Raw genomic sequence first — 13,725 nt, forward strand, 5'->3', positions numbered from 1 at the left:
AAAAGTATAAAGTTATTAGCCATATAGGCTACATAGAACTAATATGATCAAATTAGATTAAATGGAGGCCGATAGGCTTTATAGGCTATTGAATAACCTCCTGTATTGTGCTGCTTTAGAACATGTCCAATGTGAAGTGCTCGTTTCAATGTAACAATGTATTTAATGTGCACTTGAGCTTAGTGTAACAATGATATTCAGCTTGTATTAGGCTATTTTAGCTATAGTTTTACAAATGTAAAATGCAGACACACTGACAGTTTAATTAAAACACTAACCTACAATAAAGGAAATGTGTATTAGCCTATTCATCATGCAGACATGCAGTATCGTCAGTTCTCCAGACAAACACCAGGAGGCGATCTATTCACCCACCGTAAAGATTGTTTTGGGTTTCCGATATCTGCTCCGCTCAATGCAAGTTGTGCACTGGGGCTTTGAGCAAGTATTGAACCCTGTGTTATGATTTTCAGCTGGATTATAAATCATCGTCGTTGTTTCCCGCTTTGAGAAGTAAGTCGGTGCCACTGTAGGAAGCTTACAGTAAAATGTAGAAAGTTGCTGAGGGAGACGCGTTTGGTTATCAGGTTTTTATCTGCGACTTGAGCTAGCTGGTCCCATGCTAATTATGCTAAGCTAACTTGATGGTTTCAGTTATTGAGCGGCGGCTAATGTAGCTGCGTTCTTTTCATAGCAGGTGTAACTTGGTCATTTATTCACTCAATATTACTATTTTGTGTAAGTTTTGGAGTTAAGTGCGTTCCTTTTCCCCAAATCAATGATAAATGTGTCGTTGTATTCATATAGTGGGCTAACTCAATAAGTAAGTAAACAAAAGAGTGAATTATTGTTAGCTAAACCGCTAACACTAGCTTTGTTTTCATCATGAAATATAAGAGCGACCTGTTGTCTCAGGAGGTGCGCACTGCCATTAGAAAGTGTCTTAACACACACAATGAGTATGTTTTGGTAACACGAGCTTTCTATCCCTTCGCTGTAGATATATATTTTTTTTATTTAAAGGCACTTTACAGCTGCTCAGGCGGTCTGTCAACTCGAGGGGTGACTGAGGACAATTGAAGCCCGTGATGTTCAACCCACACATCCATCAACAGCAGCAGCAGCAACAACAGCAACAGTTTCAACAGCACCTGCGGCAGCTTCAACAACTGTTCCAGCAGCAGCCTCCGCCACCTCCTCCGCAGCCGCCTCCGGGGCACCATGTCCCGCATCACCACCACCAGGCACAGCGGTAAGATCCGGTAACTCGAGACCGGGGATTACAAAGGCCCTCAGGGTGAAGTGTGTGTGGCTGCCTGTGGGATAGCTGCAAGTCCTGCCACAACACATGCCAGACTACAGGCCTGGACATTTATAGATGTGCATTTTGTTTCTTTAGATATAAATAGTTGTGCACCTTGTATGTGCCTTATAGTACCATTGTGAAGGGGGCATACAGCCAAGGCTCTGATTTTTTTTTCTCAGACCTAGAACCTGCAGGTATGCAATATGTCTGTCTGTCCCAATGTAGCAGCACTGGCATGCAAGTATTATACTTGCAGTATATAAAGTGTGTTTGTTTTTTGTGATCAAAGTCTTTCTGGATCAGTTATATTGTTATTTGGTTTTCGAACACTAGTGTTATGTTCGTTTGAAAAGTCTGGACTTTTGCCAGTATCTGCTATCTGTTATGCCCAAAGGTAGTGTTGATAAACTGCAGATTACATAAATCAATGTTGCAAGACTGTTGGCTCCAGTGCAAAAAGGTTCAGACCATATAACCTATTTTCTGCTGTCCTGGATTTTTATTGAATCACTTGAAATATAATATAGATCTCCTCCCTGGTCTTTTGGCTTTTATCGTCATAAAACAAGGATGAAGTTATTTTGTTTGTTCTTAGAATGAGCAAGTTATGTCAGTTTAGCTTTATCCCGACAGCTTTTTTCTTTATAGACAACTTTTGTGCAGGTGTCATGTCAAGTCGTTTTGTTCTCCACTCACTATTTTCTACATTAGTTTATCTGTTAATTTAGAAAACATTACAGATGTTTTTTAAAGACAATTCCAGGTTGTTAATAAGGCAGACTACTTTGCTCTGGTTGATCATTTGTTAGTTATTTAGCTTCAGTGTCTGTTGGTATATATTCTGCCTGATTATGTTCGATTTTTTTCTTTTTTTCTTTGTTTCTCAGAGCACTTTCTGTTCCTCCCCAGCCAGCGCCTAATCACAGGATGGTCAACATGTGCCAGGCGAACCAGGCTGCCATGATGGCCCCCAATGCCATGCTGCAGGGGGCCCTACTGATGCAGCAGATGCAGGGTATGTATGGATTATAGTGTAAATACATAAATGGACAATAAATTGCACACTTTCATAGATAATGTTTTAAGCAATAAATGTCTCACTAACGCCTAGTTTTCACTGAGCGGTACAGTTTGGTTTAGTACTGCACAGCACACAGTAGATCTAGGGTTACCGTTCCATACCGAACCATACCGAACTGTATCGGTGTAAGCGAGGCTTTACAAGGGTTTACATTGACTTTATCACCCATGTTTTTCCTTTCATCCAGGTAACATGCGAGGCTTTGGGATGGGGGGACAGCAGTTTCGTCAGTTCTTCGCGGCCGGGTCGTCTCTGCTCGGGCCGGTTCCCATGATGGGTTTCCCAGCTGCTCGACCGTACCACCAGCATGCTCGCTACTACAACAACACCCCTGCTACCGCTAACACAGCCTCTTCATCCTCCTTCTCCTCCTCCTCCGCTTCCATCACTACCACAGTAATTACAACAGCACCATTGTAATGTCTATAATCTCTGTGAGGGTTCTGCAGAACAGATCACCCAGAGGCAACAGCATGACTCTTCTGTGTGTCTTTAACAGTTGTAGAGATGTTTTTTCACCATACACACAGATGAAACGATTACATTATTAATCAAGGAGCTGATGGACAAATAATTAAGACAAATTACTTAATTGGTCGGTTAATCATTTAATTTATTTGATTAATCAAATAAAAATATATATATATATATTTCACAATTTTATCAGTGAGAAAGTACAAAACAGATGAATGAATAATGCAAATAGGTGTGCGTTTCACAGATGGCAGGCAACATTATTTAATGTTTTTGGTCTCTGCAGGCTCTTAAACGGACTCTTAAATTTCAGATGTTTCATATATCCCAAAATAATGTTCTAATGCTTTTAGAGACTCAGCCAAAATCCATTATATCCAGTAATGACAAAATCCTCTCTGAATTTGTGTTTTATATCATATATGTATCATAGCTGCAACTTGATTTCCAAATTGGATGTATAGTGGTGTCTGTTAATTCCTGTGTTAATATTGAGCTGAAATAAAACAAGGCAGGCCTCAATTTATATACAGCATATTTCTAATCCTGTTTGTTTGTCTCTTTGTGTAGGAGGCTGCTGCCGCCCGCCATCCAGACAGGAAGAGAGACAGCGACCAGATGGCAGCAGGGAGCGCAGACGACCAACCAGCTGCTAGCAGCACCAATGAAGCCAGTGACAATACTGAAACAGGTGAACATGTCATGTGACTTTCAACTGCTGTCAAAAAGTAATGGAGAATACTTGGAGAAGATCTGTGGTAGATAATGTTTTATTCTCCCCAGATGGTGCAGTGGGAGGATTGGACGAACCCACACAGTCTTCTGATGAGCAACTAGAAGAACCTGTAGTTAAGAAGCTGAGGACAGAAGGGTAGGGAAGACATCTTTTTATTTTATTAACGAAACAGGGGTGGCCCTCTCTGTGATTGCTACCGCCTCAACATTTGTTCATTTTTCCTTCTTTGTCTCCTATTTTCCTCTCAGGTTGGAGGACTCCAATGAACAGTGTGCTGTTGAAACGGTCATTATTGCAGAAACAGATGGGGATGTTCTTTCTTCAGAATGCAACGGCAACTCAGAAGACAGCCAGCCTGACGGTAAAACTAGCAGAAACATGTATCATATATGGTTTCAAAAGCTTCACATGTTACTTTCATCGAATTGTAGTGTAGAGATTGAAGCTCAACTTGTCAAACCATTTCCCAGACTGCATCCTGCTGGAGGAAGGGGGCTCTGTAGGGAGATCGGATGTTCTCGAGGAGCTGAAGGACAGTGGAGCTGCTGAGGTGGGGGGATAATTACTTTATTAATGCCTGAGGAATCATCGCAAAACAATGTTAATGCTAAATAATAGATGTCTTTTTAAAAGTACTTAAATTACCTTTGTGAATGCTACTAAATATGAGGTTCACAATCTCTGTCATATCTCATTTAAATGAATGCACGACACTGGGTTAAGTTTTTGTTTTGCGACCTTTGTGTAGGAGCACAGCTGTGTGTCCCCGTCAGGCAGACTGAGCGAAGATGACCAGCAGGTGACTTTACCCCCGGATGAGGCGCCACAGGTTAAAGACGAGCCTTTGGCATCACCTGACATCCAGGAGGAAGGGGATGATGGGGTAACGGAAGGCGCCAGCAAGTTCTACTGCTACCTCTGCAGCATTACCTGCCACAACCAGCAAGTAGGTTGAACATACACGCGCAGGGCTCAACAATAAGGATTGCCCGACGTCCCGGGGCAAGTAAAACGCCACGTCGGGCCAGTAACTATGACAACCCACTTTCCCGAATGGGCAACCGGGAGTTTTTCCGAAATTATTGAAAAAAAATTATAATAATAATATTTTTATTTTTTATAGCGCCAAATAAAATACATCTATCCACGGTCTTTTTTCATATAGAGCTGGTGCTCATTATTAAATAAACGCTTAGGCCTATGTTACTTATCTAATTTATGTGTGAGTATAGTTGTGTCTGCTCCGTTGCATCTCTCTCCTCTGCTCCGTTTAGTGAAGGGGGGCGGGGCTCCAGCGCCGAAACACACACACATAGATTTCGGCAAAAAACTGGTGCGCGTCTCTCACACAAACAGTCAGAGAGATAGGAAAGAGAACTACACGCGTTACGTTGGTGTAACAGAAAGTACAAAAGCCAACGAGAAGCCTAAATAAGTAGACCCCAGCCGTCTGAAAAGCAGCAAAAATATTCTCGTTTTTTAAATGCATCCAAAGTGAATCTAGTAGTAGTTTAGCGAGGATGCTAACGTTAGCTCTGCTGCTAGTAGCCTACTACCAGTTTAATGTGTGCAGGTCAACACAAACATCAGCAACAGTTAGCAGAGGAACATCTCTACAGCCTGCATGTACATCTTAATAAATGGACCTGAGGTGTCATTTCACATACCAGGAGGCAGTGGAAGCTTGAAACTATACTGGAAAAGTGTTCAAAACAGCTTGTCCTGTGTCCTTAGCCAAAAGTTGAGATTTTTAATAATAATAATAAAAAACGTTTAAAACAGATTGTTGTAGGCCTAAAATAATGTCTTACAGAAAAAAAGTTCTAAAGAATTGCTGTTGTAAAAAGAATAAGGTACAAGAAAAAAACATTTGTGTGACCAATGTTTTTTTTGCATAAAACACGTCTCATTTGCAGTTATTGTCGGTTTAGAAACTAAAAAATTACAAATGTTCCAACTCAAATAATATTTGAATAATAGCCTCCACTTTCAGTATGACCCTTCACTCATCTATAACACTGTCCATGATGTGTTTATACATTGTAAATAAAGAGCGAATATAACAAATATTTATCACCACTAATAAAAAAAAAATTATATAGAGGCCAGTAAAAATTGACTTCGGGCAAGTAGAATTCAGACCCACTTGCCCGGTCGGGCAAGTGAAAAAAAACCTTAGCGTTGAGCCCTGCACGCGCATCAAAAATACATAAGTGGAAAATGTATTTTATTTTTATTAGTTTGCTTATGTTTGTTGAAAAATGTGCAAAAGGCTGAAAAGTCCCAGCAAAGTTATAATGATTTTACCTACTCTCTCCCATCTTTAACTTACTCTTTGTGTTTTTTTGTTGTTGCAGAATTTCAAGAGTCATATGAACAGTGTTTCCCACCAGCAGAGGATGATGGAGATCCAACACATGAGCAACGCTTGCCTGGTCACCCTGTTGCCACGAGTGCAGGAAACTCTACAGGGAGCAAACAAAGATGGGTTAGTTTAAAACACACAAACATTTGGCTTGTGTTTTTCTTTTTGTCCTTTTCTTTGTTTGTTTTACCATTATTAAGTTTATTATGCTAATTTTCAGGTTCAAAATTGTGATTTGGGTTTCTACTAGAATTAGTTTTCGTGGTGTAGTGTCCAAAGAAAACCTTAATTATTCATCACAGTGATGTTGTTAAATCTCCTCTTTTCCTCTATCTGAAACACTCCGATTTATCTTTAAGCCCTGCGTTCCAATGCACTGACTGCTCTGATTGGCCCTGAATCAATCTGCCGGTTTGAATCTAACTGCCGGTTAGATTCTGAGGTATTTAGGGGTGTGTCTTATCGCCGGTTGAGGTAGTGCTAAGTTGGTAATAAGGGGGCGTGGCTTCTCCCCTTGTGATGTCAAAAGGGGAGAGAATAGTGGAGAAGAGAGGGTTGTTTTTTTCTCATTCTTCAGGAGCCTGTAGACCCATAGGGGACCTATATTAATGTTGAAATCCATGAAAAAAGGTGTATTTAATAGGTGACCTTTAAATGATTAGAGATTTTTAATTTTGAGTTTTTAAAAATGAAAATGTACCCTGATGAGTTTTCAAATAAATGTCCATCTGCAGAGAGAAGAAAGAAGACACGAAGCACTGGTGTGCCACCTGTCACACCCACTTCACCAGTAACCTGACGGACCACCGTCACACCGAGGAGCACAAAGTAATCAGCTGCTCACTTCATAGATAAGCACATATACATGGTGTAAATGCTGAGCTCGAGAAGATTTAATGCTTTTCTGTTTAGTTTAATTGAGAATTATCAGTAACGCAATATGGTGTCCCCTTCATCTCTCCTCAGCTAGCCAGCAGAACAGCCATCTCCACCTGCTCAGTCTGCAAGAAACGCTTCAGGACCACCCAGATATTTGTGGAGCACTTGCAGTCCCAGGAGCACAGACAGAAAGTGGAGAAGGTATCTGCATTTCTAAATTCCTGATGTAGGACCAATAAACAACAAACAACTAATACTGGTCCCATAGACACAGCTGAAAATAAAATATTTGTGCTCGCTTGTTGTTTAGCAGCTCCAGGAAAATGAAGGATCTGAGGCCTTAGGCAACCCGGCTGCCATGGACACAGATGGATTCTCGGTGGAAGAGGTGGAGGAAGAAGAGGAAGAGGAGAGACAGGGGAATGAAGGAGACCAAGATTTCTCAGAGAAACAGGTAATTGATCTGGTTTTCTAATTCCCTTCAATGTGACAGTTAACAATATTTACATGAATGGTAAGCTGTCCATTTCAAGGATCACTTTGAGTTGAGCTCTGAAATAACACTATTGGTTACTCATAGTTGGGGCATTATGTGTTTTTTCTCACTTTTTCTCTGGTACCCAGGTTCAGGATGGCTGTTCTTCCCTTAAAGAAGTGACTCTAAAGAACATGGCCAGTGATGAGCAGTATGACCCCACCACTGTCTACGGTGCGACAAATGCTGCCTTATTCATTTAGTTGTTTTCTTTTCAAGCCTGTTGTTGTCATTTGGATTTACTGATAACACTCAACATTGCTATATGTGATATTGTATTTGAGTGACGTTTATCCGGGGATTTCTTCCACCCACAGGGTCCAGCTTTTTTGCTCCAGTCGCAGGTTTTCTTTGCAGACTCTGCAACAAGTTTTACCACTTTGAATCGTCTGCCCTGCACACTCACTGCAAATCACTGGAGCACTTTGAGAACCTCAAGGTCAGTTTTTGACAACTTCACTCACCCACCAGTACTGAATACAAGATTGGTACAATGGTTTATCTGTGGCCCTGAGGAAATTATTGTTGTTCTAATTCTACTTTAAGTAACTATTTTGGTAAATTTGTTTTCATTTGTCTTCAGTATTTAAGAAATTTATTTTATCATATTTGACTGAATGTACAACCACTCCCTCAAACCAAGCGCTGGGGTGCCTCATACAGCACAATTGCTGTGCATGAATGTGTGTTATCAATGAGTAATTTCCATAAGTATTTGCATTACATGTTCTATTTGCATATATTATTTGCATATATTTTTATTTCTCTGCTTTCTCTTTTCAGAGGTACAGAGAGTCCCTAAGCCAAAAGGATGAAGCTGTTGAATCTTCCATAGAACCACCCCTAGCTGCAGACAGCCTCAGGCCTGCTGTAACAGGAACCTCCACAGACTGTTCAGAGGAAAATTCCCTCTGTGATGAACCTAGTTCAGCCAAGGACCTAAACTTCAAGCAGCCTCTCGTCGCACTCGAGCGGCTTGACATGCCGGCAGAAGACCAGCGACAAGAGGAAGGAGCAGAGCCGGAGGACCCAAGCTCACAGGACTTGTTCACCACCTCAGCGACCAGCACAGACCAAGACCTCAGCCCGCACATCAAGCAGGAAGAGACCACATCCGAGGCAGTAGCTGACGATGCTAATGAAGAAAAGGAGGGAGAGAAGGAAATGCCGGCAGAAGACCAGCGACAAGAGGAAGGAGCAGAGCCGGAGGACCCAAGCTCACAGGACTTGTTCACCACCTCAGCGACCAGCACCAACGGCACAGACCAAGACCTCAGCCCGCACATCAAGCAGGAAGAGACCACATCCGAGGCAGTAGCTGAGGATGCTAATGACGAAAAGGAGGGGGAGGAGGAAGCTCCCGCAGTTGTCCCAGGGAAAAAGAGCAGAACTGGGAAGGCAAAACCCAAACGCAGGTCAGGGAGGGCCGCCAACAGACGCTGAGTCACAGATAGGATGCGGAAACAAAGAGGAAACCTGGTACAATGGCAAAACGTAGGATAGGATGTGTCATTATGTTTCATGAAACAAAGACCAAGAAGGGAACTGCCCTGCCTCTGTCCAGGGTGGAAAGTCTTAAACACACAGCAACAGATAGGAAGACTTGGCAAGGGTGGGTTAGTATTTAAAGATTGGCTCCCAGTTAGAGAATTATTTTGCCCCTTTGTTAGATTACAGAATTCAAAATGAAATCATTATGAAGTGTGTGTATCCAAAAACAAACCCCTTTCCTTCGCAATTTACAAATGTGTAAAAACTGCAATTTGGTTGCCTGAATTAAAAATAACTTTATATTGGTTCCCTGGTAGAAATGCCATAATAAATTCAATTCAAGCTTGAGCGCCCCCATGAGGTTGGCATTTGAGGTTTGAGTGACATCACTCAAGTGCTGGAGAGATTGCCATTAAATATGATGCACACATTCATGTCCCCTCAGGATGAATTATAATAACTTGAGTTTTCATCTAGTGTTAGTTTATGACTAAATACCAGCAAAACTAATATCATTCCCATCAGCCTCAGTTTTACTCTGTGTTTAGTGCTGATTATAACAAATATGCTCAGCGGTGTACCTTTTACTTTAGAATTTTAGCAATGTCATTGTGAGCATTTTAATCTGTTGACATTAGATTGTAGCTTAAAGCGCCACCTCAAGTCCAAGCTCACAGAGCCACGAACATGGCTGTAGACTACATGTACTACAACAGTTAAACTGGACAACAGAGTTGGCACACATTGATTAAAACTCATAAAAGCTAATAAATTGATTATCTTATAGGTCTAGCATGACATGCATTACAAACTCTTTAACTGCTTCTGACCCTTAAATGAAAAGTCTCTTCGATTTTAAGGTATCGGTAGATTTTTCTATCTATCCATTTTCTATCGATTAGTCTCTGAGGATGGCTCGCAAAAAAAGTTAATTTCCCACCCTTGTGTTTTTAAAGGATCAGGAAGTTTATGAGGGCTAATTGTCAGCTTTTCTTAATTCTCTGGCTAGCTAGTTGGATGAATGATCGTTATAACCAACAAGTGGAGTCTTTTTCAACATTGCCAACCACATAGCACATGTGTTTCGCATCCTGAAATGTAGAGTGGAACCAAATGAAGTGTTTGAGAAGCTGACAATGGTTATTTAAATAAAAATAAAAAGTGTTAAAATGGTACATTGGCTTGAGTGTAGAGAAATGCAAAATCTGAGCATAGCAAGGTTCAGGGCATTTTATCATCCTTTTAAAAAAACATATTTTTTACTTGATGTCTTGTTGGTAAAGAAAAAAGTGGTCCAACGTCGTCTGATATTGCACAGATTCATTGTGACCCACTACTAGCAATTTGGATTTTTTTAAATTAGTTAAAAATATGTCCCTTCATTATCTGTAGGTGCCGAATGTGGTAGTGAACAACTGTCAAAATGTTCACATGTACACACAGGCATATGGAAAGAAAACCCTACTGTATTGTTGCAATGTTAAAAGGGGCTCTAAAAAATGTTATATAGCAGTGCACAATTTAATCAGCAGCCACAAAGGAAATGTGTTTCTACTGACAACCAGGGTCTGAATTTAAATTATGAGCTGTCCCCGACTCACCTAGCACCCTTAACATTCAAGAAAGGCTGCATGATGTCTGCATTTTGATTGTTTTTATTTCAACGCCTGTCAGTCAAGACAGGCGTATGCTGCTTGAAGCTTAAGACTTTTTTTTTTTTTCCTTAATGGCTTTTGAAGATTGCCTCTTCTGGGGACCCACAAATCAGTATTTTAGCTCAGAATTCACAAAGATAAAAGGCGTTTTTTGTATAATGGATCAGTGATTTTATCTGAATCACCTTTGGTGTCACATTCCCATTGGCATTTGTAAAGTGTGCTTACATTTTTGAGGTGAAAATTCAGTTCCACGGACATAGAATGCTGTTAGTGGTAGTTGGTGCTTATTTTCCTTCAAATAGACCATCGCATAGATTAGTTTTTTCTCATAAGAGGTTTTCCTGGATATACACTGGACCGATGGAATAACATTTTGAGTTAATGGGAGAAAGAAAAAAGATGAAATGTCTGTAAAGTTGGTATTTATTTTAGCAATTGATCTTTGCAAACTTTTAACTCCATTAACATACAGCAGATCTTCCCAGTTACAGGTTATAAACATCTCTGACTTTGGTTCCAGCATTTCACCACAGCGGCATGAATAAGGATCTTATCTTTTGTGACTATAGCCTGCTGATCTGGAAACATTTCACCTGTTAATAGAGAAGGATATTTTAAAACCACAAGTGGTTGGCTGACACATGTAACAACTCTTAGTCACGGTGGTGACCGTCACATGATTAGGATCACATCATGTTCTGTCCGACGGAAGGCGAGACATGATCGAAACCGGACGTTTTTAGATCTGAATCGGAAAACGAGCAGGAGAGAGAAAAAATGTGTAAAATATGATTTCAAACACAGCTGTATGTTTCTTATTGTATTTTTATTCAGCTACTGACCAATTGAGATGATCAAAAAACAGGCAATGTTTCTAACTGGAAGTTTAATGTATTTTTGGATGTTTTCTGTTTTTTGGTTGGGGGGGTGGTTGTTATAATTTATATTAAAATGTCTGACAATTTCCACACTTTGTCATCTTAATTTTTATTGTTTTATTTTTTTGCAAACACTATTCAGACTTTCATCACGCATCCTAAACACGCTAATGGAAGTGAAACAGGACAGATCAAACATAACACACAGGAATGTTGCATATTTACTTCCTTTTATAACACAAAGAGGATCAGAGACTTTACCGCTAATATTAAGCTGAATGTCGACACCAGAAGTTTCACTATGACCCCACTAATGACTGATGATCTTGACGATAAATTGTTTAGCATAGGACAGACATTTTGGAGAATCCAAGCATGATCTTGTAGTTTGAGCTGGTTCAGGAAATTCACAGAAGACAATACAACGCAGCTCAAGGGTCACTAATCCAACACAAGGAGTCGATTCAACTTGTTCAAAGATATTTCCATCCCTGCATTTTTTACTGAACTCAATCCCCATTGTCCTCGTTATGGTCATTGCTTGGCGAGGAGACGTCCCCCCCTTCCTCCTCTGGGGTTGTGGGTGTGAGCTGTTGGGCCCTGAACTCCTGCCGGGCCTGCCGGTTTGACTCCATCAGCTCGTGCATTTTGCCATTGAGTGAATCGTTGCGTTCCTCCATGTCGTCAAGATAGGAGTTGATCTGATCTAGCATGGAGTTGATGGCTTCGAACTCTGTGGATACAAGTAAGTCATACAAATAAGTCTCTTCTGTGAAGGCAAAAATATAAAGCTTTAATAATTCCTGGTATTATGTAAATTAGGATGGACTATGGTGAATACTTATAGCCCCATCCCTTTGGAAGGGCTACAGCTGTAAATATGAACTAAATTACTACATGACTTCATGTCAAAGTGGCAAGCACAAAAAAACAGGAGGTTTAAGACAAAATCTAAGATATAAATACAGTATATGGTTAGCTCAGACTTTTGATTAAGGCATGACATAATTTCTAGAATCTGGGTAGGTTTAACCTGTGGAGATGATGAAAATTAAAAGGTGGACTGAAACTGCTTTTTAAAGACTTACAGCAGTGCAAGTCTACAGACTTCTCAGATATTTTGTCAGACCTACATTTGAGGACCTTATTTTACAAGCTGAAAAGCAGATCAGCTGTTATCTGGAGATCAAACTTGAATACGAGTCAATGGCAATAGACTGTATAACGATAATGATAATAAAATGTGGTTGATGTTAAATCTCGATCAGAAATCCCATTAACCAACTAAGCTCATTTAAAAAAATATATATATGAATGTTTAATTATTTAAATTTAACATTACGTTATATTAGACATGAGTCACATGACGTTTGAAATTCACTTTAATAATGTTGAAGTCATTGCTAAAGCAATCTACATTCGATTTTTAGAGTGGATTTTCCCTTTTAGCTGCAGTAACCTTATCGATGACAATGAATGAATCAGTACCTTCCCCGTCGCCGAAGTCATCTTCGTCGTTGAGAATTCCTTCGTCAATGTTTGGATCCCCGTTTGGTCCAGACATTATTTAAAAATTCACGCAACGTTTGTTTATGTTTTACCAAAAATACATACGATACTTTGACGCTGTTTCTGCTTGCTAGGTTGCCAGCAGTCAGATATTTGTTTACTGAACTGAGGAATTCTGGGAAATAAGTAGGCGGGGTTTTTACGGTCTCAACAAAGATTGTTTACGTCGCAGAAAGATGTCTCATTTTGCACAGAAAAAGTGATGCGTATATGTGAAACCATCTTGCATCTTTCACCGTATAAAATCAGAAAAACGTTTCAAACTTATTATCACTAGGTTCCGTCTCAACATGTCGACATTTTATATATATAACGTTTCTCTCATATCTTTGTTGACTAAACATGTGGTTTCTACAAAATACGAACAGAGTGAGAGCTCCGTCATTTTCCCGCTCTCTGATTCCGACTTCTGTCAGTCAGCTGACTGAACCACAGCTATCACCTGACATAAGCCAATTAACGTATATTTGATATTTTTACACCATGACAGAAAATTATATAACTTTGACTTACTTTGTTAATCATTTCGAGACCTAGATATAAACGGGATCGATTGACGAGTTGCTATTATAGCAAATACATTTTATAATGGCATTTATTATCTTTTAGAATTATATATTTTAAACTAAAAAATCACTAGGTTTATTTAAATTGATTTAACCAAAGATCCTTGTTTGATCAATACCTCGATGATTGCTAAAAGACAAGCTAAGGCAAGTTGACATTACTCGCTTTGATCAGTGGGTGGCGCCA

General features: G+C 40.0%; 2 protein-coding genes across 4 annotated transcripts; one reads left to right on the forward strand and one right to left on the reverse strand.

Moving 5' to 3' along the window:
• Positions 1-403: 403 nt before the first annotated feature.
• On the forward strand, positions 404-11,197 carry ciz1a (cdkn1a interacting zinc finger protein 1a). 3 transcript variants are annotated; one of them, XM_080046905.1, is made up of 16 exons: positions 404-513; positions 1,024-1,252; positions 2,194-2,321; positions 2,575-2,783; positions 3,432-3,552; positions 3,645-3,732; positions 3,846-3,958; positions 4,068-4,147; positions 4,346-4,543; positions 5,955-6,085; positions 6,697-6,790; positions 6,929-7,042; positions 7,152-7,295; positions 7,466-7,550; positions 7,694-7,815; positions 8,160-11,197. In XM_080046905.1, the coding sequence occupies exons 2-16, from the start codon at positions 1,089-1,091 to the stop codon at positions 8,817-8,819; spliced, it is 2,451 nt and encodes an 816-aa protein (XP_079903031.1). In that variant the 5' UTR covers positions 404-513; positions 1,024-1,088; the 3' UTR covers positions 8,820-11,197. The 3 variants fall into 3 exon arrangements, with proteins under 3 accessions (XP_079903031.1, XP_079903033.1, XP_079903032.1); XM_080046907.1 differs by having other exon boundaries at positions 7,155-7,295; XM_080046906.1 differs by having other exon boundaries at positions 461-513; positions 1,001-1,252.
• Positions 11,198-11,336: 139 nt separating this feature from the next.
• Positions 11,337-13,061, reverse strand: bbln (bublin coiled coil protein). Its single transcript, XM_080046908.1, has 2 exons — positions 12,892-13,061; positions 11,337-12,136 (listed from the first exon to the last, which is right to left on the reverse strand). The coding sequence occupies exons 1-2, from the start codon at positions 12,965-12,967 to the stop codon at positions 11,913-11,915; spliced, it is 300 nt and encodes a 99-aa protein (XP_079903034.1). The 5' UTR covers positions 12,968-13,061; the 3' UTR covers positions 11,337-11,912.
• Between the last annotated feature and the right edge of the window lie 664 nt (positions 13,062-13,725).

Source organism: Ammodytes marinus (assembly GCF_949987685.1).
Source record: "Ammodytes marinus genome assembly, chromosome: 18".
Taxonomy (NCBI): Eukaryota; Metazoa; Chordata; class Actinopteri; order Uranoscopiformes; family Ammodytidae; genus Ammodytes; species Ammodytes marinus.